Source organism: Lissotriton helveticus, chromosome 8, assembly GCF_964261635.1.
Source record: "Lissotriton helveticus chromosome 8, aLisHel1.1, whole genome shotgun sequence".
In the NCBI taxonomy this organism is placed as follows: domain Eukaryota; kingdom Metazoa; phylum Chordata; class Amphibia; order Caudata; family Salamandridae; genus Lissotriton; species Lissotriton helveticus.
This window is the reverse complement of record NC_136069.1, coordinates 1246924698-1246951378: the sequence shown is the minus strand read 5'-3', so window position 1 is coordinate 1246951378 and position 26681 is coordinate 1246924698. Positions and strand designations below refer to the sequence as shown.

Sequence of the window (26681 nt, the reverse complement as noted above, 5' to 3'; positions counted from 1 at the left end):
TGACCAATAAGACTGTTGCCATTGATTTTGATGTTTTAGCTATGTTGTGGTAACAGTTAATTAAGAGCAAGGGAAAGGCCCTGCTTGAGGTTGAAAGATCGGTAATTAATACAGTTTGCCCTGCCGTTAAGTTCCGGTAGATGGGAGTAGCTGCGATCTTGCACCTGTGTTTGATGAAAATGGAGAGGCCCCCAGATGGTCTTCCATAGGAATTGGGCTGGGAGGCTGATTGAAAGAGTTCGTAATAGCTGTGGAGAGCCGATGGAGATAGAGACCAAGTCTCTTGAAAACAGATGATGTCACTTTTATTTAGAAATTCCACTGCTGATTTAGATGAAAAGATTGACTTTAACCCAGGCGTATTCCAAGAAGAAATGGTCAGTTTGGAGTCTGACCATTTAGCTTCCCCGTTAGGAGGAGTGCTGCTGGGAGCATGCGGTTGAAGGCTCTCGATGGGAGTACCCATAGCGGCTGTGAGTAGTGTGGGAGACAGGGCGACTGGATTTACAGCTCACCAGACGTTGATTGTTATTACATGAGATGTTTATGAGGTTGTCCGCTTTCGAAGCATCTGGAAGCCAGACAGTACGCTGATGTACGGCCGCACTGGATCATCTGAATTAGAAGGAGTCCCCTTTAGTACGCTGCTGTACGGCCGCACTGGGTCATCCTGAAGAAGAACATGCAGATGGGGTGAGGGTCCGTGGCCGACATCAGGCGTCCACAAGACGAGCACGTCTTAAAGCCCGAAGGCATTCGCACACTGTTCCCACACACGCGCAATAGCGAAAGAGAAAGGCCTAAACAGGCCCAGAGCATGATCAGGATAAGCGCTGTACGTGGAAAAGGAAAAAACTGACGTAGGCGCTCCGGGGTGGGACTTATGTGACCTCACTGTCGTCACGTACGCGGACAACGCCCGGGCAGAGTCGCATGATGCCGTCCCCCCGGCGCGCAGGGATGCTGCGCAATTTATTTTCCGGATCCAGTCTCACGCCTGGGGATAATTCTACGTGAAGGAATCTGCGGATAGTAGCCTCTATCAGATATACAACACTCCTTCACCCATCCTAGAAGAGGAACCAGGCATTTTAAGCAATTTGATCAAAACCTGATCAATTCAGTGAGCCTTCACTATCAACGGGAAAACTGGGACCAATTTCAAGGACCAGGTCATGTTTTGCATTTCTTGTAAATCACCAGTAGGTTTGGCAGGTACCTTTCGATGGCTCATACCAAATCCCTGCATTGGGCAGGATATTTACCCAATTTCCACAGTATAAAGAGTAGCCAGTGCTTCAGAAGCGTGTCCATCCTCCAGAAAATTCAAGAAAGATCTTTGAAGTAAGTAGTCCAGTATTAGAGGAGATCATCCAACTCTATTGCTCTGCACAAATGTAGGTTTGTGGAAGAGTTATGCGACTCCGGTGGAACCCTTACTCCTAACAAGAAAGTTACTTAACTTCTGGAACTATATTTCTGGTGGATACATTAGGTTCCTGCAAATTTCGCACCATATTAATATCGATCAGGCACCAGAGGGGATTCAGATATATTTTTTTTTTACAAGAATCGCTTCAGAGACTCTGCAGCGGGTAACTGTATTGAAGAGTGTATTGTTTCTGTTGGCAGCTTCATTGATAGTGTTTTTATAGTACTTGTCTTTCGCTGATGTCACAAGTTGTTGGTTTTGCACAGAGTGACTCCAGGGGGTTCTGTTTTTCTTCCATTTTTCTTCCTTCCTTCGGACAGAATATATGTAGTCGTCAAGGTCTTTAGAGTACCGGGGGTTTGGGGGCACCCTGTCTGATCATGACAATTTTCAACGTGCTCAAGGAGCTCCCTCAACTTTATTCCTCTTTCATGCAGCATTTGTTCATTATATTAAACAACACTGGGCCCCTGACAGGTCTGAACCTCCTACATATGCTTTAGTTCATGCGATACACCTAGTGGGGGAAGGCCGGCATCTTGTCCGTAGGCTGTATAGGGGTATTAGGACTCATTCCAACACACCCATACTTTTACTTCACACACGGTGGTCAGTAGATCAAAACAGGGAATTTACAAATAAAGAATGGGCCGTGATATTGGAATTCTCTAAGAAAGTCTCCCGTAATGCTCGTTTTAAATGTATTCAATCAATGATCTTACATAGAGTGCACCTTACACCACATCGCCGTAATAATATGTACCCGGATGCCAAACTCTCCTGCCCTAGGTGTCAGGAAGCAGATGCAAACCTCCTTCACATGCTTTGGGCCTGTCCTGGACTTCGTTTCTTTTCACATGCCGTCATTCATACCATTCGACAAGTTACTAACAACCTTGACTGGTTATGTCCAGAAGCTTGTCCTTTGGGCCTCCATGGGCGCCCTAGGAGACAGAAAGTAGAGTTGAGGTTTGCTGACTTGGCATTACTTATTGCTAAACAGGCGATTACAATGAGGTGGAAGTCTGCCTTTTCTCCTACGGCGCTGTACTGGCACACGGAATTTATATGCTGGGAAATAGCTGAAAGTACTATACTCCGACAGGAGGAACTTCGGGGCCTGCGTAAGGCTCTTATCTTATTAGAATGGAATCAAATGCTGGAACTTTTTAGAGCTATAGATTCTTTTACACCTCCGGCGTCATCAATAGCTGCGACCCACCCCATTACTCCTGTACTTCCCTGAAAGACTTGCCTGCCCTTTTGTGACCGCTGTCAGCTTTAGGATTGTGGTGCACGGTGTACAACAGTCCTTTGAGTATTCACCAGGGTTGTCCTCGAACGTCTTTGTGCACTCTTATCTATCATAGGCCTTATGTGCACAGGTGATAGTCCCATAGGAGTCTAGGCTATGATTACGTATTATCGAATCAGAGAACAAGGTGGGTGAGGGGGGGGGGGGGGGGAGTTGGTTATTTTCATATTTTTGGTGTAATATAGACTAGGTTTGAAGAGACAATATACAGTTCATCCTTGCTTACGCTATGATTGTTCCCTATATTATAAGCTGCTATTATGTATTTTGTGAATATCCTACGCTGCCAAAGTTTTGTAGGGATCGGTTCTTTGTCTACTTCCAACTCCTGTGAAGCTCTACAGGCTTATTTTATGTAAACGTACTGCTTGGCTTTTCATTATTGTCATTTGTAATGCACAGTTACTATTGACATTGATAATCATTTTTTGTGCGTTGTCCTGTATCACAAAATCAATAAAATTATTTTTAAAAAACAAAAACATCATAGAGTACCGGGGTGAAAGTTCTGAGTTCACTTGGAGATATTAATTGGAGTGTGGGTCTTCACATAGTTTTCCAGGTATATGTTGAAGATGTCTAAAGGTCTTAATGACAGTTGCGAGAGGTAATTTGAGATTTGAATTGTTGTTGGACAGTCTTTGAAGTATCTGAAGGTTTGTTGCTCTCTTTTGGGTTGACCTCAGTGTGTTAGTTGGACTCTAAGCAGGGAGATGGCGAGTAGGTCAATCCAATTCAAGTCAATGTGTGGTTGGTACTACATGGTTGGTGATGTCAAGAAGACTATTTAGAAGACATGGGCTTTGAAGTGTGTTGGTTGGGTGACATGCTGTACCACTGTGTGTTGATGAGGTTTAGAGGGGTGTCTGAGTTTTATTTGAGTTGTTAGTCTTTGAGCCAGCGACCTCGGTACAGTGATAATTCTTATCACCGATTAACTGTATTGTACTGTAAATGTAATTGCATGAAAACTTATTTCAATAAGCAACCTTAACGGTCCCCAACCTGAATGAGAATTTCATTGTGTTATATATTATAATTTCTTCTGTTAACAAACTGCTTCAGAAATGCAACTTTTTTTTTTTTTATAAAGAGTTACCATTTACTAGTGCACCTGTTGTGCTTGTGTGTGAAATGAGGTAAGAGGTAAAAAAAATTTGGGGGGGGGGGGAACCCATACATAACGAACAAGTCACTTACCTCCGGTAACGCCTTATCTGGTAGAGACAGGTTCTAGCGGTATATTTATTACCTTTGAAGTCTCCCAACGCGCCAGGCAGGAACCCGCATTTTTTCAGCAGTACCTCTGCACGTCAGTAGAGGGCGTCATGAGACTGTATAGGGACGTCATCCACCTGATGTCACTTCAACATTGTCTATATGACCCCCCTTCCAACGCGCTGATGTCAGTTTCTTGTGTGACAATTTTGCAGGCCAAAAATACGGAGCTACATGTAGGAACTGCCTATTAAAACAGTGTGCCAAAAAAGAAATATCTTGGTGTCAAGAAATTACGAACCCAAATGAAGGTATCTCTATGCCAAGAAAGAATCCAGTTTGCAGAACGGGGAGGATTGGTAAGGAATATGTGGCTAGATCCTGTCTCTACCAGATAAGGCATTACCAAAGGTTAGTAATTTGTTCATCTGATAGAGACATCTAGCAGCAGATTCCCTATGTTTGAATCAGATACCACAGTAATACAATCCCCGGAGGCGGGTTTGCTAACTGATACACCTAAAGGTCCTTGACTAGAACTAGCCAGTCTAGAACAAGATAGAAGAGGCCAAACGCTCTAAGAAATTTAGTTGAGCAAGAGCATATGCTACACTGTAAGAACTGTGGCAAGACCACAGGCAAGTGAAGTCATAAAGGCATTGAAAGGCATGGGAATAGCGTTACCCATGGCAGTGGAAAAGAATGTGTTAGAAGACAACAGTCAATATAAACATAAATGCTACTTGTTCCCATGGTGTGATCTGAACCCTTGTTCGGCCAAGACATGGGGGACCAGACCAGAGCCAACAGACAATGCCACTGAGTTATAGCTTTTTGCCGTAGAAAGCTATTATTTTAGCCAATTCTGCTCTGTAAAAACACAGAAAAGGGGGACCCAAGAACATAGACAAGGCAGAGGTACTGATTCTCAGAAACAAAAGCCCCCCAAACGACCCCCCAATGGGATGCATCCTGCTGGCCCTCAGAACTCTGACTTACTTCTATCCCCACTGACCATGCTAGGACCCTAGGCATCGTTCCAGACAAAAAGCTAACCACCATGTTCATGTCAACTCGGTCTTCTCCTCCTGCTTATCAATCCGTTATACTTTGTGAGATATTCAAATGGCTAACCAAAGCTTAAGATGCACCGTTACCCAGGCCCTCATATAGAGCCGACTGGACTATGGCAACACTTTCTATGCAGGGATCGCAGCTCACTTCCTCCAACTAGAACAGACCATACAGAACACTGCAGCCAGACTTGCCCTTGACCTCCCTAAACGAAACCACATAACCTCTACCTCAGGGAACTCTACTGGCCCACTGTACAGATACAATGCCAGTAAATCAATGAAGCTCCTGACCCATGCATGCAAGGCCCCACAAAACTGCATACCCGCCTAATTAAACGACCGACTGTACGTCCATCAGCCGACCAGACACCTCCGCTCCTCGTCCCTTTCTCTAACTCTTACCCTCGCATTAGACGTAGCAGATGGGGAGGGTGCTCCTTCTCCTACCTAGCAGCGAAGACATGGAACGAGCTACCCTTTCATTTACGGACCTCTCCATCTCTTCCAGAGTTCTCAAAGTCCCCGAAGAACTGGCTATTTGGATAATCAACTGGCCCCTGACAGTGCCTGGCTACCCTTAAGGGTGACAAGAAGCGCTCTACAAATCAACTGATTGATTGATGAAGAAAGACTAACTATGAGGGAATTTGTGTTCAAACATGAAGTTTGTAAAGCGCTCTGATGGTTCACAGCTTCGAAAATTTTGGGAAAGTGACATCGGTATGTAAACTAACTAAGATTTTAATAATAAAAAAAATGTATGTTCTAAAAAAAAATAAAGTAATTGTGATCTAACTACATCAAATCAGAATTACCTCTACACAGAATTTAGCAAATTCTTATTTCTTCATTTTAACAAACAACTCTTCAAAGGACTCAATGTGCAGTATTTGCCCTATTTAGAATACCATCATTCAGCACGGACATACAAGTGCCATACAAATACTCTATACAAAAAGAAACATTTTAAACAATACTAAACTGGGAAGAAATCTCAAAGATCAGAATAAGGAAAGCTGTCCCAAATGTATGAATTTGGACAGCTTTCAGGAGATTCGTCTTGACCGCTACCATAGGTAGCTCGAGGTTGAGAGCCTTGGCAGCCCTACACAACACCACTGCGTATTAAGCACTCTCCTCCGTAGCCACAGTAGGAGGAGACAGCATGCCAAGGTCTGGGGAGGTATCCAGACCACTGGCTTCCCCCAACTACTCTCTCCAGTCATGTTCATCTAACTGGTCAGCTAAAGGTTTTACAGACCCCTCCCAGTCCTCCTCACCCTTCTCTGGTTGCCAATCTCTCCTGCAAGGAACATCAGGGTAGAACAGAGGTACAAAAGTCCTGCTTGGTGCCGGATCTGGCGTCGGTCGAAGTTGGTCCGGCTCCGTGTCCGAGCGGAGGCCGGGGTCGACGCTGGCTAGGGACACAACCGGCATCAGGTGTGGACGTGGTGCCGGTGGAATCGGCGCTGGGAGAGGTGTTACAAGGTAAACTGGCGCCGATCCGGATCCAGGCCTGGATCCAGGGAACCCTGTGGTGCCAGAGCAGACGTCGAAGGCCCAGGACCCCCAGCTGAGTCCACAGGCCCGAAGGAGCGCCGGCAGAGTCGGGCTGCCCAAAGGTGGCACGCATCGCTTTGTAGAAACTCCGAAGCTTGGCAGGGGTCGCTCCTGCTCCCAGAAAGGGAGGGAACCTCAGTCAACCCTTCAGTCTCCACAGGCGGAGCCACAGGACGAGCAACGTCCGCATCCCTCGTCGCATCGGCCGATGGACAGGGAGACGTCGAAGAGCGTTGATGCTTCTTCGACTTCTTCTTGTGCTTCCACTTATCTGAGGAGTGCGAAGACTTTGATGACGAGTGGTGGTGACTCTGCAACCGGTCCCTCGACCTCCCACGTGACCGGGACATCGAACGGCGCAGAGCGGACAACTGGGCCTTCAAGAAGCTTTTGGGACTGCTCTCGGAAAGACTTCGGATTCATGGTCCGGCAGTCTACGCACAACTTGGGATCATGCTCACGCTCCAGGCACCCGCCGTGCGGCTCCGTAACCGACATCAGCTTGTGACAGGTGTCGCAAGCCTTGAAGCCGGGCCGAGGACGACTGGACATTCCTACGTGCACCAGGAGTCAATAGACTAAAAAAACAGTCAAAAGTCGCAAAAAAGTCAGTCAAAAAGTGACTGGAGGTACTGCTCTCTCCGGAACTGCGCTGATTGGCGCGGAAAAAGAAGGAACCTACGTCAGCGCACAAGGGCAACGTCTAAGTAGCTACTGCAACGTCATCAACGAACACGGAGCCAACCGACGCCACCTTTCGACGTGCAGGGGTACTGCTGACAAAAAAATTATTCGGATCCAAACTGACGCCTGGGGGTAATTCTAAAGGTAAGGAATCTACAACTAATTGTCTCTTTCAGATACAGTGGCTTAATGTTTCATTGCAAACACAAAGAGAACAATGATGGATTAAACCCAGATCTGTGACTGGGGCGAGTGTCTGAAAGGTTTCAGCGCTCCGTCCATCATCTCCTTGTGTTTGCTTTGTTCGCCCTAAGTTGGCAGGGTATGCCCAGACGTGGGTCCCTTGCTCACTTTGCCACTGTATTCAAGCTAGCCTGGCTGATGAGGGGTGTTACCCCGAAAGCAGTCCCAGGATGCTTGTTTCCAGTCCATGGAAGACCAGGTTTGGCAGTTCGGCTGGACTGTTCCCATGAGACACAGGGCTGAGACTGACTTGTTTATGGCTGGGTCTGAACTGGGGTGGCGAAGTGAGTTAAAGAACGATGATGGATTAAACCCAGATCTGTGACTGGGGGCGAATGTCTGAAAGGTTTTAGCGCTCCATCCATTATCTCCTTTGCTTTGTTAGCCCTTGGCATGGTATGCCCAGACAGGGGTCCCCTGCTCACTTTGCTACTGGATTCAAGCTAGCCTGGCTGATATGGGGTTTTACCTGGAAACCGATCCCAGAATGCTTGTTTCTGGCCTAGGGAAGACCTGGCTTGGCAGTTCGGCTGGACTCTTACCATAAAGGCACAGGGCCAAGACTGATTTGCATATGGCTGGGTCTGAGCTGGGGTTGCGCAGTGAGCTTAAGAACGATGATGGATTAAACCCAGATCTATGACTGGGATGAGAGTCTGTAAAGTTTCAGTGCTCCGTCTATCGTCTGTTTGTGTTTGCTTAATGTTTCATACCCAGAGTTCAGGCAGAGACATTGCTAGATTTCAACAGGAACAACAATCTGTTTTTGCAATGATCTCAAAGAATTAGGTGCTTTAAAGAGGGTAGCATGCGGATTCACTGCTATGATTGGTATGATTGGTACAGAACTAGTGGCTTTAAACAGGGAGAAAGTGTCTGCCTTTGCTATAGTCCCCATAAAGATGGATGCTTAAATAAAGGTGACATAATGCTCCGCAGCTAAAGTTCGACAGAACGAGCTATTTAACCAAGGTGGCATGACGTTCCATTTCCAGAGTTCATACAGAGCTGGCTAATTTAAACAGGACGAATGGTCCCCAAAAAGATGGCTACTTTAAACAGAATGTGTCAGAACCCCTTTCAGAGGGCCACAGTGCACAAAGGGGATAGAGGGCCCCACTGTGGGAGTTTAGGCCTTTTACTCCTGATGTCCCGGGGCACGACTTACTATGGATCCTGAGCAACTGGGCCAAGTACCCCTTCTACACTTCACTGTCAGTGAACGCTATGGTTTAGCAAACCAAGGCACGCACTTGCAGGGGGAGAGTGTACAGGTCAGTGAACAGGACTCTTGACTCAAAGAGCATACAGTAGTGTCAATAAATCAATGTCCAGTCAAATACTTATTTTTATCATAAAGTATTTTATTTTTAACTTCACACATTAAAAGTAGTGTTACAACATATATAAATAACACATTTCACCTTGAGGTCGGGGCTCTATTGCTTCACTAGCATATCCCTATGCCACTCGCTCTTTTTAATGTGGTAGGGGATATTCCCCAATCACTGGTGGCCACATACAGGGAATGCTCACTAGTAGGTCTTAACTCAAAAGTCCACTCTGACTCTGAGCAAATTAGTCAAGAGTTTTGGCACCGCAGTAACCTTAGAAGAGAGTCATCCGTGGCCTGACCCGGTAGGCCCCTAACCAGTCTTAACTGCTCCAGCAGCGAGGGGGCTTGCAGTGTCCCAGCGAGTGCCCCAACTGTTGGCCCTCACAGTGCTTTGGTCCTGTTTAGAGGGTTCTCTCCTGAGCACACGTGAGTGGGAGGAGGGGGGATTGGTGGCGAGAGATTTTGTTGCTGTTGACTGGGATCCAAGTGTTGCAGCGATGCACCAATGGTGTCCTCCTCAGTTCACAGGCAAATCAGGCTTATTCCTTGATGCCACGTGGTGACCTTCCGGTCATGGCTCACTGTTCGCGGGCGACAGTCCCATCTTTGCAACAACTTGGGTGTCACCAGCTGTAACACTACAGGCTCAGACCCTCACCACATGGTAGTCCATACCATAACAACCCCTCCAGGTTTGAGGGGTCACTAGGCTCCACACAGGTTTCTGCCCTTTGTATCCGCAGCAACCTTAACGGCGGACCCTCCTGGCATATGGGGTAGTCACAACCGGCGATGCGCAGGCTTTCCTCTTCCTGCACAGTACTCTGTCACTGCTACCTTCATAGCTGCCTTCTCCTGGCATATGGGGGTCACCAACTGGTATTTGCACAAAGGCAACAATCCGATCAGCGCAGCTACAGTCTCCTCACACCTTGCACCTGGAGTTCACTTGGCTGGGCGCCCACCTGAACCTCGCTCCCCTCAACGCTACCCTCTTCCTCACAGGGCACAGTGGTCTTGGCAAGCAGGCAGACACAGGAGCTCCAGAGCAGGTAGTCTTGCTTTCCCCAGGTGATGTCCCCTCATCCAGCAGGGATATTGGCAGGCCTTAGCCCCCAGTCAGTCAGAAGTCTTGCAGAGCTTCCACATTACACATAGCCCATTTGGCTGCTTAGTAGATGACACTTTATTGGGGTCTCCACCTCTGCTTCTTATAGTCCATTTCCAGATTCCAAAGGTAATTTAGGGTCTGGGTCTTTTCTTTTAAATTACATGTTGGAGTTCTGCTTCTTTTAAAGTGCACTTTTCTTCTCTCTTCTTCCTCTGAAGTCAAATGTCCCAGAACACAGGCTATGAGAGTGACTAGAGTTCACACCTGGATGTCAGACACAGTGATATATACATCAAAAGGTTAGTCCTGGGCTCCCAGTGCTATACTTTTTGATTCCCTTTTGAGAGCCATCTACTTCTAGAGATGTGTCCAGGCCCCTTCCTTGTGATCTCTCACTGAATCAAAGAGCACCCTTTGAACTGTATGGGGATTCTCTTTTCTCCCTACTCCAGTGTCTCTCAACCAGCTCACAGGAATGCAGCAATATACAAATCTGTATGGGCGGATTCCTCTACACTTCATGTCATTACCAGGCAGGCCTGGGCTTACCAAAGTGGAGCCCAGGGTCCTCCATGTAATGTACCATTACAGGCACACTCACACTCAGTGTACATATACAGCACACATAATGTCCACATGTATTGTGCTCCCCCATGTGTACCTACATTCAGCACACACAATCACTCTCTGGGCACTGCTCAGTACTGTATCCTTACTGTATTGTGCCATGGTGTACTATCGCAAACATATTTTATTTTACTGAGTTTTATATAGCGCAAACTTGACCCGAATCGGGTATCAGAGCGCTTTACATTGCAACCAGTTGCATTACATGAGGACACATACATTTTTGTTAGGCACAGGGAGATTAAGTGATTTGCCCAGAATCACAAGATGTTGCAGAGACTCGAACCCAGTTCCTCAGATTCGAGGTCGATTACCCTAGCCGTTAGGTCAACTCCTCTCCCCAAACCTTTACCATTAGTAACAATCTTTCTAGTGGATACAATATCTTACTGCAAAATCCTCACCTTTAAAACATTCCCAGACACCAGACTGGATCCGGAGAACTCTTCAGTAACGCTCCAATACGGGCAGGAGGTGCCATGTGACTCTGCAGCGACTATACACTGCACTGGATGTGAAAGAGCAGAATTCCATATAAGCACCATTCCTGCGTACTGACGCCAAATTTTGGATCTTTTTCCTTTTGGCCTATCGGACATTGGAGTGTATGGTTGACTCTCTAACTTGGGACGTTTTTTTTAGATATAAAAGACAACTCCACCGAACACAGCCACTGCTAGTACACATATTTCCCATGAGTGCACTGCACAAAACTTCGCCCTTCATGTATTGTACTGCTCACAAGCACACATGCACCTAGCACATGCCTTCAGTGCTCAGGCACTGCACAGCATTATATCTCTCATGTAATGTGTTAGTCTCTGGTCTACATACACCTAGTAAACAAACTCACCAAGCATGCACTGTCTAGCATGGCTTTATCCATGTACTGTAACCTTCCCAGGCACAGATATATCCAGTGCAGAGTCATCATCCAGCGCTGCACAGCACTCTTCATCTAACTGATATAGGACAAGGATGAGTTAAGCACACAGCTGCGGAACTTTAAAAAGCTGAGCGAGCCTGAAGGCCTCACTCTAGTGTCACAGGTTAAAAAAGGATCTGTCCACTCCTACTGATCACTACAAGGTTTGCTGTCACTACCGCACTGCTTAACTCTTGGTGAAGGCAGTAACCTTTCACCACTACAAGGGTAGCGTTTGGGCTTCGTTCCTGGTCAAACAAGACCACAATCTGTGAGAAAGGCCAATGTCAGGATGCACACACGATTTGTGTTTGCCTATAAGAATAAAAATCAGCATCAGATATTTAGACGACAGTACAGTTGGGCACTCAAGGCAGGGATACATGTCCAGAACCATGCACAGGTATTTTCCTTCCCAACAGATGGCATGATGTTTGATAGCTATAGAGAGCTAGCTGTTTTAGAAAGGGTGTCTTGAGGTTCCATAGTCCCATAGAGATATCTACTTTCAATAGGGTGGCATGAACTTTCATGGCTAGGGTTCATGTACAGCTAGCAGCTTGAAATACTGCAGCGTAATTGACCAAAGGTAGACTAAGCACAGAGTTTTCAATATAAAAAAGCGGAACAGACAGATTGCAAACAAAGTTAACAAACTACTCACGTTTTAAGCATTTTAACCTAGTTCAATCCGATTAAGGGGTTACTGGCTATAATTAATTTTTAAATCAACACACTTGTGTGCTCAAAAGGGGTCAACAAATTATCTACCTTGATTTGATTTGATGCATAATTAAACTCTACAATGTCATTTTAAATTTAGATATAATTTCTAGTGTAGTCAGGTGGATTAGAATAGTATGATGCCTAGTAGATCCGTAAAAAACATAATTAGCAAATACCAATACCTTCATGGGAACTTTGCAACCATCACTGCCACCTCGTCCCAGCTTTCCATAGTCTCCATCACCCCATGACCAGACAGTATCGTCATCAGTTAGACACAGCGTCTGGGCATCTCCGCTGCCACATGCTATATCAATAACCCGACTACCTTGAAGGGCATCCACCTGAAGAATGAACACGATACATTACTTTACACTTGGATTACATAACTGTAGTTCTAATGCTTAACTGCTGGAAATTAATCAAACTACTGATATTACTTTACTACTACGTTTAATGCCACACAGTTAACTTGTAAAACAAATATCACATACATGAACACTCTGTAGCCTTCAGAAAAAAGAGTAATGTTTAAAATCCTCCAAAATTAAAAGATAAAACTGAGAAATGACTACAGCTTGGGGAAAGGAGAGAGCAGAACTCTTTGCCACACCAGATTATATCTTCTGTGCTGGTCAATTTGAAAGCAAAAATGAAGCAGGCAATTTGGACATAAGTGATAGGGACCAGGAAGAGGACCTCAGAGAATCAGTGAAACATTAAGAATCCAGTGTACCAGCCTTATGAAGTCTCCAAATGTGGGAATACTCAACTCACTGCATTTCTCAATTACATGTTTATTCAATGTAGCAATATTCATTCAATATAGCTTGTTAAAAGTCAAATGACTATTGATAGTAATACTCTGATTTTTAACACAGACAAGCAGGAAACGCGAGAGGAGTGTGTGTTCATTAAGGGCCACATGTATCAAAAATCCATTTTGCATTCCCTAACTAGCGAACTTTAGGTAACTGCTATTTAAGGAATGCAAAATGATATGTAAGAAAATGGCTATTACCTAATAGTGATTCCTACAGAGTTGCAATCACAATTAGGTCATATCTATTTGATAATACTACTCCATTCGTTCCTATGGGCCTAGGCACATAGGTGTGAATGATTTTGCATCACCTAATTTGCGATTACCAAATTGGTAATCCCAAATCAGGTAATGCAAAGCCAAGGCCCCCCTGAAGCACCCCAAAAAAAGTGCACATGTAAAGTGTACACATGCCCCAGGTGCACGTGTGTGCTACATGGCACTTTGAAGAAAAGCATTTTTGTGCATTTTAAAAAATTGCACTTGGGTTACCATCAACTTGGAGTCGATAGTATAAGCATTTCCTAAATGCACAGTTTGCACTTAAAAAAGGCTTGGTACGTGTGCTTAGTGAATCACAAATTGTGATTCTCTATTTATAGTTGTAATTTTAGGTAATCGCAACAATTGCGATTACCTACAATGCACTGCCAAAGCCTTTCATACATCTTAAAAGGGTATTTTGCATTCGGAAACGGCTGAATTTAGTGATTCGCACCGTTTGATAATATTGGTTGATACATGTCGCCCAAAGTGTTGACAAGTATTTCAATGTTTCATCTTTGTCTTCAAAATCTCCAAATGAATGTTTAAGTAAGCTCACCAATTTGGGTTTCAGTTGATCTTCACTGTCACCATGCCCCAGGCGTCCATATCGACCTTTTCCCCACGTATAAAGCTCGCCGGCTGAAGTGATGCAAGCACTGTGTGCTCCACCAGCAGCAATGTCCACCACTTCGATACCCCGCAAAGACTCCACCACACGTGGACGATCACAAGGACTGTTTAAGAAAAAGAATCAAAATGTAAATGGTCAACTATTTTTAACAATAGCTAATACGATAGTGTGTTTCTAAACAATATCTATGTTGAATGAACATTAAAAAAAATAGTTATACATCCCACGTCCAGTTGCAACTTGGGGGAAAATGATCAATTTTAATAAAGAATCTAAATTGTGCAAACTCTGCACAGAAGGGAAACTAAAAATGCAATTAATAGTGGTGGATTTCCATGTATATTTAAAATTGCATTGAGGTAGACAATGTGATAAGAATGGGTTTCTGCATCTGCTACAGAAATATCTACGCCAACTGCAGAAAAATAATATGAAAAACAAGCATTTGCAATGCAATACGTCTTGCATTACTGTCTTGCATTACTGATCGTTTGAGGTATAGGCATTGCAAATAATTAAGCAACGTCAATAGCTCATACTTTCAGTCATGCAAGACCTGATGCATTGCAAATGCTTGCATACCGAGCCAGGAACCAGCAGTGCATTTCTCGGTGCAGTACCGCAAGCTGCTCCTAGAGGTCCCTAGTGAGGAAGGCACCAGCACTGTATGTCACGGTGCAGTACCGCAAGCTTCTCCTAGAGGTCCCTAGTGAGCAAGGCGCCAGCAGTGCATGTCTTGGTGCAGTACTGAAAACTGCTCCTAGAGGTCGCTAGTGAGCAAGGCACCAGCACTGCATGACTACATGCAGTACAACAAGCTGCTTCTAGAGGTCCTTAGTAAGCAAGGCACCAGCACTGCATGTCTCGGTGCAGTACCGCAAGCTGCTCCTAGAGGTCCCTAGAGAGCAAAGCAGCAGCACTGCATGTCTCGGTGCAGTACCACAAGCTGCACCTAGAGGTTCCTAGTGAGCAATGCACCAGCACTGCATGTCTAGTTGCAGTACTGCAAACTGCTCCTAGAGGTCCCTAGTGAGCAAGGGACCAGCACTTTGGACCTCTTTTGGTCACATATGGTACTGCACCCTGGAGAAGATATGGTAAATCCACCCTACCCATTATACATTGCATACAAGACAGTACTACAAATACATTCAAATAGCTATGTCCATATATATAATTAGTAGATTTGAAATGTGACAAAATAATTATTACATTAATTTCGGATTAGGTTGTACTATGTGTGGAGCTGATGAAGGTAAATTTATATACGGTCTCATATAAATGTGAGATGTTCCAGTGAGTGAAGTAACCACTACCAACCTAGCTTAGGACCAAGTGTGTGTCTTGCCTGAAGCCTTTTAAGAAATTAGTGCCTTGAAGCTGTAATTGAAACCTAAGGAGTAACAATACATGTAACAGGTGGTGCTGTCATGGAAGGTTACAAGAAGAAATAAGATGGTACTAAGGAGGGGCTACTAAGACTATTGACCAATGAAAAGCCACCATTTACAAAGGACAGGAGCCAATTAAAAAGATGGCCTGAACGTGGGCAAAGCATTATGCCCATAACCTGGATACAGCATGTCTTGAAGAGACAGCGCAAGCGCTGCCTAGGCGAGATTCACAAATCACTTACCTTCGGTAACTATATATCTGTAAGAAACATCAGTTAGTTATAGATTCCTTACCTTAGAATTACCCCCAGGCATCAGACTGGATCCGGAAAGTTTTATTGTAAGCAGTACCTCTGCTCGTCGGAAGGTGGCGTCGGTCGGCTTCGCGTACGTCGTCGTGGTCGCCGGGATGACATTGCGGCAGCTACTTAGATGCCGCACTCGCGTGCTGTTACTTCTGCACACGACTTTCCGCGCCAGAAACGCAGAGCCATGCAAGACACTGACCACTGGTGCACAAAACTAGGGCCCTGAAAGGATGTCCTTAACCCTAGAAATCAGTTTGCAGGGAGGATGGGTGGGGCGGTAAGGAATCTATAACTAATTAATGTTTCTTACTGATATATCGTTAACAAATGTAAGTAACTTGTGCATCTGAAAGAAACACGTTAGTTATAGATTCCTTACCTTAGAATAAATACCCCAGCAATACCAACCCCGGTGGTGGGTCTGCGAACCAAGATCACACCAGAAAATCCTTGAGAACAGAACGGCCAAAGGAGCAGTCTCTCCGGACTGGACTGTCCAGACAGTACTGTTTGCTGAACGTGTGCAGCGATGCCCACATGGCTGCCTGACATATGTCATTCAGAGGCACTCCCCTTCCTAAGGCAGTAGTGTCTGCCGTCGCCCTGGCGGAGTGAGCGTGTAGAACGACTGGATGCTCCTTTTTAGCTAGAGTAACAAGCCTTAATACACAACACGACCCATCGAGAAATGGTGGGTTTGTGTACAGCCGACCCTTCTTTGCACCCACATTACCGACAAAACATTTATCATCCACAGGAACTGTTTTGTGCGATCCAGATCGAAGGAAAGCTCACGTTTTGGGTCCAAACGGTGGAGCCTATCTTCTTCCTTTGAAGGATGCGGAAAGAAGGTGGGTAAAGTAATGGTCTCCCCGATATGAAAGGCAGTGACCACCTTAGGAAGGACAGGTTCGAAGAACCACCTAGTCCGGATGAACAGATAGGAAAGGAGGTTTTAAAGAAAGAGCCTGGAGCTCACTCACTCTTCTAGCAGAAGTGATGGCTACCAGGAAAGCAGTTTTAAGAGTCAGAAGGCGTAAAGGACAGTTATGCAGTGGCTCAAAGGGAGCACACATGAGAAAGGTTAGCTCAAGGTTCAAGTTCCACTGAGGCATAACAAAGGGGATTGGAGGAAAAAGATGCATCAAGCCTATAGGGAAACGGTTAATTACCGGGGACTTGAAAAGAGATGGCTGATCTGGCAACCGAAGGAGGGCCGTGATGGCTGAAAGATAGCCCTGGATAGTGCCCAGAGCAGAGCCCTGCTGGGCCAAAGAGAGAAGGAACAGAAGGACTTCTGAAAGAGGGGCAGAAAGGGGATCCACAGCCTTTGTTGTGCACCATGCCACAAACTTGTTCCACCTGCAGGCGAATACCAAGTTAGTGGAGGGACGCCTGGCTGCCAGAATGACATCACAGACTTCAGGAGGCAAGTCGAAAGGAATCAACTGCTGCTGCTCAATCTACACACAAGGAGGTTGAGTCTGGACAGGTTCGGGTGGAGGACCGTCCCCTGCTGCTACGACAGAAGATCCTCCCAAAGAGGCAGTCGGATCGGGGGATCAATGCTCATACTGAGTAGCTCGGGATACCAAACTCTTCGAGCCCAGTCCGGAACCACAAGAATGACTTGGGTCCGGTTGTGACTAATTTTCATCAGCACTCTGGGCAGAAGTGGTATAGGCGGAAAGGCATACAACAGACCGCAACTCCACTCAAGACGAAAAACGTCGCCTAGCGAGTGCCGCCTTGGAAATTCCAACGCGCAGAACTGCTGACATTGCACGTTCTCTTCAGTGGAGAAGAGATCTAACCAAGGCTCTTCCCACTTTTGAAAGAGTTCTTCCACCACCTCCGAGTGAAGACGCCATTCGTGATCCATCATGCACCTGCGGCTGAGTTTGTCCGCCCTGGCGTTCAGTGAACCTGCCAGGTGTTGAACAACCAGGGAAATGCCCTGATGTTCCAGCCATGTCCAGAGGCGCAGGGCCTCCTGACATAGGGTCCACGACCCCACCCCGCCCTGTTTGTTGCAGTACCACATGGCAGTGGTGTTGTCTGTGAACAACTGCACTACTCTCCCCTTGACAGAGGGAAGGGATGCCTTCAGTTCAAGTCGGAACGGCCGAAGCTCCAAAAGGTTGATATGTAGCCTGGACTCGGCCGGAGGCCAGAAGACTCTGATCTCTGCCTCTCACAGCGCTGGGACACCTCTGTTTGAGGTAGCTATCGCGCTATACAAGTTTCAGTATTATTATTATTCGTGAGCCACCACTGTAATTGTTGTGCAGTGCCCTCTGAGACCTGGACGTACTCTGACAGGTTTCCGTGATGCTGCGCCCACTGGGACTTCAGGTCCCAGTGCAGAGCCCGCATATGCCATCTGGCATGATCAACAAGCAGGATGCAGGAGGCCCAGCAGGCTCAGGGTTAATCTGACCAAATCCCAGGATAGAGGCTGAAAGATCGGAATCAGAGCCTGAATATCCTGGACTCGCCGTTGGGGAGGATAGATCACATAGTGCGTCGTATCCAGAACCGCTCCAATGAAGAGGAGCTTCTGAGAGGTTCATTGATGGAGAACCCCAGCAAATGCAGGAGGTCGGCTGTAGCCTGGAGGTTGGAGACGACTGTCCGTGGCGAGCCCGCCTTCAACAGCCAGTCGTCGAGATAGGGGAAGACTGAAACCTCTGATCTGCACAGATAAGCTATGACCACCGTCATCACTTTTGTGAACACCCGAGGAGCGCTGGTAAGGCCAAAGGTGAGCACGGTAAACTGAAAGTGCTTGTGGCCTACCGTAAACTGCAGGTAACGCCGGTGGGCCGGCAGGACGGGAATGTGGAAATATGCGTCCTGCAGGTCCAACACTACCATCCAGTCTCCAGGATCGAGGGCAAACAAAACCTGAACCAGAGTTAACATCTTGAACTTCTCCTTCCGGAGAAAGCGATTGATGTCCCTGAGGTCCAAGATAGGATGCAGGTCCTTGTACTTCTGGGGCACCAGAAAGTATTGGGAGTAACAATCACGACCTACTTCTGGCGCAGGAACGTGCTCGATGGCCCCCTTGGCCAAGAGGTCCGCGACTTCCTGTTGAAGAAGTGCCAAGTGATCCCCCGACATGCGGTGGTACTGGGGTGGCATGGCTGGAGGTGTAGTCTCGAAGGGAAGGGAGTAGCCCCTTCGGACTATTTGTAAAACCCACCTGTCCGAAGTGATAGTGCGCCAGTGGGGGAGGTGATAGTGAATACTGCCGCCCAATGGTGTTTGATGGGCCTGAAAAAACGGATGAGAAAGGTTTGGAGGCAGAGGTGGCTGGGTTGGAGGTGGACTGACCCGCCCGCTGGCACCCTGACCCAGCTCGGCGGGTCCCACGTCCACGCTGAGACTGTTGCTGTGCAGGCCTGTGGCTCTGAAACAAAAGTGTCAGGGCGCCCCTTCCATGGCCACGAAAGGAGCAAAAAGCAGAAGGCGGAGGAGGGCACATGGCGGAAATGCCCAGGGACTTGGCCGTAGCCCGCGAGTCCTTAAAACGCTCCAACGCACTAGGCGATAGCCATCAAAGGGTATGTCCATCATACTTTTCTGGACATCCTCAGAAAAAACAGTTGTCCTCAGCCAGGCGTGGGGACGGAGCGCCACAGTCGTGGAAATCGCCTTGCCCAGCGAGTCGGCAGTGTCAAGGCCACAACAAATAGAGAACTTGGCCGCATCCCTCCCTTCAGCAACAGCTTGAGAGAGCACTGTCCGGGCCTCCTCCGGACATTGAGGCAGCACGCGCACCACCGTATCCCACAGAGAGTGGGAATAATGGCCCAAGAGGCATGCAGTGTTCAAAGACCGCAGCCCTGAACTGGCAGAAGAAAAAAATCTTCTTACCAAATTGCTCCAGTTTCTTGGATTCCCTGTCCGGTGGTGCAGTAGGGAATGCGCTAATGGACACGGAGGCCTGGACAACGAAGCTCTCAGGGGTGAGGTGTTGGGAAAGGAAAAGGGGGTTGCCCGGGGCCGGGCGATGGCGTCGGGCCACGTTCCTATCCACAGGAGCCCCTGTGTTGGGGCTTGACCAGGTGCCCAAAAGAAAGTTAGAAAGTGCATTGTTGAAAGGCAGCAGTGGCTGCGAAGAGGTAGCTGCCGGCTGAAGCACTTCTAAGAGGTTAGTCCTGATGGGCACTGTAGGGAGCTCGATGTGAAGAGCCTCGGCCGTCCTAAGCAACACCACTGAGTAACTTGCACCCACCCCCGTAGCCACGGTAGGAGGAAACAGCATACCAAGGTCAGGAGAGATATCAAGACCACTGGCATCTCCCAACTCCTCTGCCCAGACCAGGTCAAACTCACATTGTGCTGTGAGAGGGTCCTCAGACCACTAAGAGTTCTCCCCTTCCTCCGAAGGCTGATAAACAGGCCGAAAATAAGGAGGATGGACATAGGGATAGAAATCCCCCATCAGCGTCGAAATCGGCGTCGAGCGACGTCAGTCTGGCACCGTATGCACATCCGTGCTGAAACCGGGGGCGATGTCATCCGATGTGCTGGACGATCTCGGAGCTGGTGCCGGTGGGGTTGACAGCGCTGGAGGTGTCACAAGGTCAACCGGGATCCAGGCTTTGATCCATGGGGGTCCTGCGGCACCGGGGCCGGAGTCGACAGCGATGCCGGAGCCGAAGCCGCTGGCAGTAAAGGGCTAGAACCCCCAGTCAGGCCTGCGGGGCCCAAATGTGCACTGGCGGGGCCCGATGGCCCACAGAGGCGGGCCATGGCTGACAGAAATTCCTGCAGCTGGGTCGGAGTTGCCGATGCACCCTGGAAGGGCGGGTCGGCCGGCGGCAATTGCGTTGGCTCCGCCGGAGGCACCACCCGCACCCTCAGTCACGCCAATGCGACGGGAAGTAAGAGAGCAATGGCGCTTCTTCAAACGCTTCGTCGAACCTGACCCTGAGTCAGAAGACTTCAATCCCGATGAACGCTGGGGGCGGCTCCGCGACCGGTTCCTTGACCTCCCACGTGACTGGGACCTTGAGCAGCATGGAGCCGACTGCCCGACTTCAAGCAACTTTCGGGACCGCTCCCGCAAAGTCTTCGGTGCCATGATCCGGAAGCCGGAGCACGACTAGGGTTCGTGGTGGCGCTCCATGGCAGTAAAGACACACGCAGTGCGGGTCTGTTACCGACATCATGCGTTGAAAGTCCCCGCAGGTCTTGAAACCCAGGCATCCATACTGCACCAGGGGTTGATCGACTTGAACAATAGAGACACAAACCCTCGAAAATCTCAGTCAAAAAGTGACTGGGGGCAGCGCTCTCTCCGGATCTGCGCTTGCTGGCGCGGAAAAAGAAAGAACTGATTTCAGCACGTGAGGACGGTGTCTAAGTAGCTGCTGCGACGTCATCTCAGCGACCACAACGCCAATGACAGACGCAGAGCCGCACAATGCACCTTCCGACACACGAAAGCTTTCCGGATCCAGTCTGACTCCTGGGGTAATTCTAAGATAAGGAATCTATCACTAACTTGTTTCTTTCAGATACCCCTGATCTGCGCAGATGAGCTGCGACCACCGCCATAACTTTCATGAACACCCGAGGGGCGCTGGTAAGGCCAAAGGGGAGCACAGTAAACTGAAAGTGCTCGTGGCCTACCGTGAACTGTAGGTAACGCCAGTGGGCCGGCAAGACGGGGATGTAAAAATTAAGCGTCCTGCAAGTCCAACGCTACCATACAGTCTTGCGGGTCGAGGGCAGACAAGTCCTGAGCCAGCGTCAACATCTTGAACTTCTTCTTTCGGAGGAAGCAATTGACGTCCCTGAGGTCCAAGATAGGACGCAGGCCCTTGTCCTTCTTGGGAACCATAAAGTCGTGGGAATAACTACAACCTACTTCTGGGACAGGAACGCACTTGATGGCTCCCTTGGCAAAGGTAGCCGTAACTTTCTGCTGGAGAAGGGTCAAATGATCCTCCAACATGTGCTGGTATTGCTGTGGCATGGCTGGAGGGGTAGTCTAGAAGGGGAATGAGTAGCCCCTTTGGACTATCGGCAAAACCCACCTGACCGAAGTGATTATGCGCCAGTGGGGGAGGTGATGGCGAATCCTGCCGCCCACTGGTGTTTGATGGGCCTGAAAGGACGGACTAGGAGGGTTTGGAGGCTACTGCAGAAGGGGGGTTGGTAGATTGGCCCACCCACTGGCCCCCGGAATCTCGCTGGTTATTTCCACGTTCCCGGCCGCACAAAGGCTGAATAAATTGCTGCGGCCTGTGGTCCTGGGTGGGGCGAGGCGGGGCACCCCAACCGTAGCCACGGAAGGAACAAAAAGCAGGATGCGCCGGATGGGATAAGAGGCCCAAGGACTTGGCCGTAGCCTGTGAGTCCTTGAAGCACTCCAGGGCGTTTTCTGCTTTGTCTCCAAAAAGGCGACGGCCATCAAAGGGCATGTCCGTCAAGGTGTTCTCGACATCCTCTGAAAAGCCAATGGACCTCATCCAGGCGTAGCGCCGAAGCGCTACCGACGTGGAAATGGTCCTGCCCAGAGAGTCGGTGGTGTGCAGTCCACAATGGATCGTAAACTTTGCTGCATCTCTCCCAGCTGCAAAATCCTGGGAGAGTACTGCCCAGGCCTCCTCCGGACACTGAGGCAACACTTGCGCCACCGTATCCCAAACGCAGTGCGAATAATGGCGCAAGAGACATGCAGTGTTTACGGATCGCAGTCCTAGGCTGGCAGAAGAGAACATTTTCTAGCCAAAGTGGTCCAGCTTCTTGGATTCCCTTTCCTGAGGAGCGGTAGGGAAGGGGCTTAAGGAGGTGGAGGCTTAGACCACCAAGCTCTCCGGGGTGGGGTGTTCGGAGAGGAAAGTGGGGTCGCCCGGAGCAGGGCGGTGGCGTCGTGCAATCATGCTGTCCACCGGAGCCCTGTGTTGGGCCTGGACCACATGCCCAAAAGGACGTCAGTGAGGGCCTCATTAAATGGCAGCAGGGGCTCCCAAGAGCTCGCTGCCGGTTGAAGCACCTCAGTCAGGAGATTAGTCCTGACCGCCACAGTAGGGAGCTCGAGGTTGAGAGCATCGGCCGCCCTACGCGACACCACTGGGTAGGACGCTCCCTCCTCCGTAACCACGGTCGGGAGAAGTGTCCACCACTGGCATCCCCCAGTTCCTCTCTCCAGTCCTGCTCAGTATCCAACTGGTCAGTTAAAGGGTCACCTTACCCCTCCCAGTTCTCTTCACCCTCCTTTTGCTGCCAATCTGGCTGAAAATGTCCAGGGTGGAACACAAGGACAAAAGTACCCATCGGCCGACACTGTGTCTACGTCAGGATTGAGGCCGGGGTCGATGTTGGCCGGGGAGCCGACCGGCGCCGAATGCGGTAGTGGTGCCGTAGGAAGCGGTGCCAGCGGAGGTATAACAAGGTCAAATGGTGCAGATCCGGATCCAAGCCTGGATCCAAGGGGTGCCTGCGGAGCCAGAGCCGCCGGCAGTGAAGACCTAGGCCCCCCAACCGACTCCGCAGGGCCCGAAGGTGTGCCAACGGGGTTGGTCCGCCCAAAGATGGCATGCATCGCCTCGTAGAACGTATGAAGCTGGGCAGGGGTAGCTCTGGGTCCCGGAAAGGGAGGGAAGCTCAGAGTCGACCCTTCAGCTCTGCGCACTGAGCCACGGGAGTGGCACCACCCGCGTGCCTCGTCGGATCAGCCAACCAACGAGTAGAAGTCGAAGAGCGACAATGCTTCTTCGACTTCTTCTTATGCTTCGAATTACCCGACCCAGAGTGCGAAGACTTCGATGATTTGGAACCTGAATGGTAGTGGCTCCTTGACCACCCTCTCTACTTCCCTCTCGACTGGGACCTCGAACAGCACGGTGCCGACTGTTGGCATTCAAGCAGCTTTCGGGACAGCTCCTGCAAAGTCTTCGGCGCCATCGACCGACAGTCAGAGCACGACTTGGGGTCATGGTCTCGCTCCAGGCAAAAGAGGCACACGCTGTAGAGATCGGTCATCGACAGTCAGTTACAGGAACCGCAGGCCTTGAAACCGAGCATCCCTCGTGCACCTGTTCGGAGTCGACAAAAAAACAGTCAAAAAAAGACTGAGCTACCGCTCTTCCTGGATCTGCTGGAGCGGAAAAAGAACGAACGGACGTCGGCGCACGAGGGCGTCGTCTAAGTAGCTGCCGCGACTTCATACCGGCGCCCACGACTGACGAGGAGCCGACCGAAGCCACCTTCTGGAGCGCAGAGGTACTGCTGACGAAAAAACTTTACGGATCCAGTCTGACACCTGGGGGTAATACTAAGGTAAGGAATCTATAATTAACGTGTTTCTTTCAGATCTAAAAATTACTCAGCATGACAGCAACAACAGGATTGGTCTGAGTGGCCTGGTTGGGCGCTCACTAAGGGACTGGGAGTCTGTGCTTTTTCTCCACCCAGCAGTACACTACAGCTAGGTTGGAGAAATCCAAGTGCACATGTCAATTTGGCCAACCTAAGAAGGCTGACCAAACCAACATGTGCACTTACAGTGCTGCTGTATGTCCTTAGATAATAGCCCCGCCCTAAACTCAGAAGCATTTGCTGTCAAACAAAACTATAATAAAATTATTTTATCATCATTTTATTTTTCATCTGGAGTGGGCAGACGCTCCTCCTCTGCCATTAAGGAGGAGCCGCCGCTGTTGTATGTATTCATTTGTAACTGAACCTTTTCTTTCTTTGTTTATTGTAATTGTTAGTCATCAAACAGCTCTAGAACACATTTAAAACTGCTTTCTATTTATATTTGTGTTTGAAATAGGTTTGTGTTGAACCTGGCCCTTTTTGCAGGGTTTTCCTCAAACATTTAGCCTTCCTCCTGAATTTTTCTGACCACCTTTTTGTTGGATTTAGGAATGTGGGCACTTTACCATGGCTGACCAGTGCTAAAGTGCATATCCTCTTTCCTCTCAAACACAGTATTATTGGTTTCTCGCTGATTGGCATATTTGATTTACTAATGAGCCCCTAGCTGTAGAAAGCTGTCTCTGTATATAATATAGAAAAGTGAGGTATAGTGTGCACAGAGTCCAGTGGATTCCCAAAGGTAGGCAGAGGTAAAGTTAGATAGCACCTCACTCTCTATTTGTGGTTGAGCAGTTAGGCAGTACCAGAGGACAGTGTTAAGCATTTGTTGTACACACCCAGTCAGCAAATGAATTCACACACTCAAAGACGGTACTTCAGACCAATTGTTTTTGTATAAAAATATTATTTTAGTTATTTTATTTTCTAGAACCAAGCAAGCCTGGCACAGGTAAGCAATAAATACTTTACAGTAGTAATGCAATTGAAATACAGTTTGAATGATAATTGTATATATGCACTTTGGTTTGATTTACAATATGGTGCAGAGCAATGCAATACTTCGCAAATGCAGTATATATATACTTGAATAGGATTTATTTATTTTTTTAAAACAATTTTTATTAGAAACAAAAGCAGCCGTAAGGACATTGCATTGACAGCTTGTGTACAGGTGTTCAAAAGATTACAGTATTGTTTTCCCATCATAAATCCGGCAGAGGTCCAGGACAGTACATTCCAATAATAACATAATAAACTACAGGTGGGTGGCTTACATGCTCTCGGGTCAGGAAGCTTCAGTGATACACATCTATTTCTAATTGTCCTCTGCTTGTGCTAATATCTCAGCAACATCTTCCCCTAGTCTCAGCATTCTTTCCCTCCTCAGTTCTACTGTCGGCGAGACACATCTCCCCTCTAAACTTGTTCCAGCGCCCCCACTTGTGATGCCATTTACTTGGGCACCACTGTCACTGTACTTTATATACTGTTTTTTCAGCAATCATGGCATGAGCAATGTTTTATTTCGCTATACTCCACGCCATCTTGGCCCATGACTGTTCGGCTTGTGGAGGTCCGTTGCTTCCCAGATATTGAGGAGACACAGTGTGGGGATTGGGAGGATAGGTTTTTCACAGGTTCTAGTCAACTGTCTGGTGACATCTGTCCAGTATTGTTGTATGTGAGGGCAGTCCTATAGGATATGTAGGAACGTTCCTGTTTGGTTACAGTGCCGGAGGCAGCGATCATCAGATCGCCTGCCTAGTCGGTGTAGCACTGTGGCTTCAAAATATACTATGTGCGGATTGCTACATCCCGGGGCGAAGACAGCGCCTCTAGCCAGGCTTCGTTGGGTAGCTCCCCCAACTCAGCCTCCCAAGATGCCCTCAGCCTCAACATTGGATCGGCTCGGTTGTTAATCAACTTCTTGTATGTGAGAGAGATGTGAGAGAGATGGCTTTGCAAAGCATAGGATCCAGCAAGAGCCTGTCTTCCAGGGGAGAATAGTCTGGAAGGGGAGTATCTTTAGGGAGGGCGGAGTCAATGGCATGGCTGATCTGAAGGTAGTGAAATCTCTCTGTCGGCGCTAGCTGATATTTAGTTTGAAGATCTGATAACGATGCCTTCTTGCCCTTAACCCACAAATCGCTCACCGTGGAGATCCCGATCATATCCCACTTATCAAAGCCAGAACAGGCACTAAGCCGTCCCAGAATGTCCGGTTCCCATAGGGGGGTAGCTTTTGTGAGGCGGCCCAGCCAGCCATACGCCTCTGCGCTCCATGCCACAATTCTACAGTACACGCCGTAGGATCGGTCAAACACAATTTCTTGTGATTCATATACAGTGCTCTGTTGTAGCCCCCTTTCCCTAATAGCCAGTGGTCAGTGCGAAAGCTGGGGTCATAATGGCGCCCAAAGACCCATTGTTTGATAGGCGTCAGTTGTGAGGCCTGATATTAGAGGCGCACATCTGGCAGACCTATCCCTCCATCGTACCATCCAATAGTAAGCTTTGCCATGGCAATGCGATGTGGTCTTTTGTCCCACAATAAATCTCGTACTGTAGCATCAATCTGCAAAAAGTAGGAGCCCAATACCTGGAAGGTCGTGTTTTGTAGCGCGTACAGAAACCACAGTAGAGAAAGCATTTTGAATAA

General features: G+C 48.2%; 1 protein-coding gene across 1 annotated transcript in view; it reads right to left on the bottom strand.

Annotated features, from left to right (window-relative positions):
- Positions 1-26681, bottom strand: part of HERC2 (HECT and RLD domain containing E3 ubiquitin protein ligase 2) — a 1611099-nt gene that overhangs the window by 302573 nt on the left and 1281845 nt on the right. The window contains 2 exon segments of the mRNA XM_078658234.1: positions 12436-12597; positions 13900-14077. Of these exon segments, the coding sequence (XP_078514360.1) occupies positions 12436-12597; positions 13900-14077 (340 nt within the window).